Source organism: Penaeus vannamei, chromosome 28 (genome assembly GCF_042767895.1).
Source record: "Penaeus vannamei isolate JL-2024 chromosome 28, ASM4276789v1, whole genome shotgun sequence".
Classification (NCBI taxonomy): domain Eukaryota; kingdom Metazoa; phylum Arthropoda; class Malacostraca; order Decapoda; family Penaeidae; genus Penaeus; species Penaeus vannamei.
The window spans coordinates 6,516,067-6,519,564 of record NC_091576.1 but is presented as its reverse complement, the minus strand read 5'-3'; the positions used below and the strand labels follow the sequence as shown (position 1 = coordinate 6,519,564).

The window sequence follows — 3,498 nt, the reverse complement described above, 5'->3', positions numbered from 1 at the left end:
CATTTTTCTTTCCACTTCTTTCTCTTTCCCTCTATATCCCTCTTCCCTCTCTCACCCTCTCTACCTCTCTCTTTCTCCCTTTTTACAGCTACTTTATGCCTACTTTATGGTCTAATTGCAGTCTACGACCATCCATATGTTATCATATATTCATATTAACATTATCATTCACTACATAAAAGAGATATTTGACTACCCTTTCCCCTATAAATCTAACTTTCCTTCTATCCATCCGTCCACCCACTATCCTGTGTTTCTAGAAATATATCTGTTTAGCACTTTATCTACTGTCTCTTTCTTTCTCTCTGTCTCTGTCTTTCTGTGTGCCCACCCCCTCTTTCTCTCTCTCTCTCTCTCTCTCTCTCTCTCTCTCTCTCTCTCTCTCTCTCTCTCTCTCTCTCTCTCTCTCTCTCTCTCTCTCCCTCTTTCTCTCTCTCTCTCTCTCTCTCTCTCTCTCTCTCTCTCTCTCTCTCTCTCTCTCTCTCTCTCTCTCTCTCTCTCTTTCTTCACTCAGTATCCCTCAATATCCTTATCCACTTCCCAACTATCCGTCTATCCCTCCATCCTCCGTTCAGTATTTTTATCTACCCATCCCATCCATTCATCCACCCACCATGCTATTCTCCAATGAAGCCACCACCATTCAGTCTATTTCTAGAAATGTCTATCCACCCACCATTCCATTCTCACATTCATCCTTCAATCCGTTGATCTATCCACCCAACTATTCAATCCTTTCACCTATCCCTTCATCCTTCCATCCTGTATGATTTTGATCCAAAACACCATCCTTTCCTCCTCTCTGTTCATCCATCCAGTGGTTCTTATCCATCTATCCACCCACCCTACTCTTTTATGCATCTATCTACCTATCCATCCATCCTTCAACCCGCCTCCCTATGTTTCCCATCTATCGTCTAGCTTCAATCCATCTATTTATCTATCTATTTACCCATTCATCCATCCACCATGCTATGCATCCATACATACATACTTCATATCCTATGCACAGTCACAACTACATAGTCAGAGCCATAGGGCTACAGAGCCACTGAACCACAGAGGCAAAGAACCGCTGCCACAGAACCACAACCACATAGCCAGAGCCGTAGAGCCACAGACCCACATAGTCAAGAGCCACAAGGCTACAGAACCACTGAACCAAAGAACCGCAGCTACGGAATCACAGGGCCACACCCACATAACAAGAGCCATAGAGCCACAGAACCACAGCCACAGAGCAACAGAACCGCAGCCACAGAACTACAGAACCACACCCACATAGCCAGAGCCATAGAGCCACAGAGTCACAGCCACAGAGCAACAGAACCACACCCACATAGCCAGAGCCACAGAGTCACAGCCACAGAGCAACAGAACCACACCCACATAACCAGAGCCATAGAGCCGCAGAACCACAGAGGCACAACCAGAGAGCAACAGAACCACAGCCACAGAACCAGAGCCACAGAACCACAGAGTCACAGCTACAGAGCAACAGAACCACACCCACATAGCCGGAGCCGTAGAGCCACAGAGTCACAGCCACAGAGCAACAGAACCACACCCACATAGCCGGAGCCATAGAGCCACAGAGTCACAGCCACAAAGCAACAGAACCACACCCATATAACCAGAGCCACAGAACCACAGAGTCACAGCCACAGATCAACAGAACCACACCCACATAGCCGGAGTCATAGAGCCACAGAGTCACAGCCACAGCCACAGAGCAACAGAACCACACCCACATAGCCAGAGCCATAGAGCCGCAGAACCACAGAGTCACAGCCAGAGAGCAACAGAACCACACCCACATAACCAGAGCCATAGAGCCACAGAGTCACAGCCACAGAGCAACAGAACCACAGCCACAGAACCACAGCCACAGAGCCACAGCCAGAGAGCAACAGAACCACACCCACATAACCAGAGCCATAGAGCCTCAGAACCACAGCCACAGAGCAACAGAACCACACCCACATAACCAGAGCCACAGAGCCACAGAGTCACAGCCACAGCGCAACAGAACCACACCCACATAACCAGAACCATAGAGCCGCAGAACCACAGAGTCACAGCCACAGCGCAACAGAACCACAGCCACAGAACACACAGTCAGTTGCCAAAACCATAAAACCGCTCCGACTCCCCGGCAGTGTCTCCTCAGTCAAATACAGAACGATTCAGATCCTACAATGTGTTTTGGGGGGGGAGTGGGGATGGAGGGGGGAGTGGGGGAGGTAGAGGAGAGAGAGGAGTGGGGAGTGTGGGTGGGGGAAGGGGGAGGGGGGAGTGGGGAGAGTGAGAGGAGGAAGGGAGGAGTGGAGAGTGTGGGTGGGGGAAGGGGGAAGGAGGAAAGAGGGGAGGGGAGGGAGGAAGAGGGAGGGAAGGGGAAGGGGGAGGTAGGAAGGGGTGGAAGAGAGGAGGAAGGGGGAGGGAGGAAGGAAGGGAGGGAGGGAAAGGGGAGGGAGGAAGAGGGAGGGAGGAAGGGGGAGGGAGGATTGGGGGAGGTAGAGGAGAGGGAGGAGTGGAGCGTGTGGGTGGGGGGAGGGGGGAGGGAGGAAGAGCGAGGGTGGTGTCACGTAAGAGGTTATTTCACTTTGTTCTTTATCTTGCTCTCTCTCTCCCTCTCTCCCTCCCTCTTTTCCCCACTCCCTCCTCCCTTCCTTCCTGCCTCCACACCTCTCCACCTCTCTTCCTCCCTCCTCCTTCCCTGCTGCATCTTTCCCTTATCTCTCCCTCCTCCCTCCCTCTCTTCCTCCTTCCCAACTTCACTTCCTCCTTCTTCCCTCCAAATCTCTCCACCTCTCTCCATTCTTCCCTCCTTCTACAGCTCTCCTCCCTTCACACCTCTCCACCTCTCTCCCTTCTTCCCTCCTTCTACAGCTCTCCTCCCTTCTTCCCTCCTTCTCCATCTCTCTCCCTTCCTCCCTCCTTCTCCGTCTCTCCTTTTCAATAATTAATAAAACACCCAACAGAAGACGTACACTCTGACCCTTGGCACTTGTCACTGTCCGAACCAAATTATACCATAACATGTATTGATCACAGACTCGTTAAAAGGACCATTTTGTATTTATTTTCTTTTTTTTCAGTTATTTCTGTCTCTTATTTTTTTGATATTTTTTTGAAATTTTGATTATTTTGATATTTCTTTTCTTTTTTTTTCAGTTATTTCTGTCTCTTATTTTTTGAACACTTGTCCCAATTTTTCTCCCGTGCTTTAAACTCTAATTGTTTTTCATGGTATGATTTTTTTTTTACATATTATCATTGGTATTTTTTATTCAGATGAAACGAACAGCATTGAATAACAAGAAAATAATAACAATGATGATAATACTGATAATGATAATAATCATAATAAAACTAATAACAGTACAGCTACTACTAATAATGATGATACCAATAATAACAATAAAAATACTACTACTACTACTACTATTACTAAGTATATGCTAATGATCCTAATATTGATGATAATAATAATGAAAA

The 3,498-nt window shown here is 47.6% G+C and overlaps 1 protein-coding gene across 1 annotated transcript in view; it reads left to right on the top strand.

Annotated features, from left to right (window-relative positions):
- LOC113826698 (uncharacterized) overlaps positions 1-1,575 on the top strand; it is an 18,636-nt gene extending 17,061 nt beyond the window's left edge. The window contains exon 2 of the mRNA XM_027379586.2: positions 1,063-1,575. Coding sequence (XP_027235387.2) covers positions 1,063-1,575 — 513 coding nt within the window. The remainder of the gene's footprint in view (positions 1-1,062) is intronic.
- Positions 1,576-3,498: the final 1,923 nt, after the last annotated feature.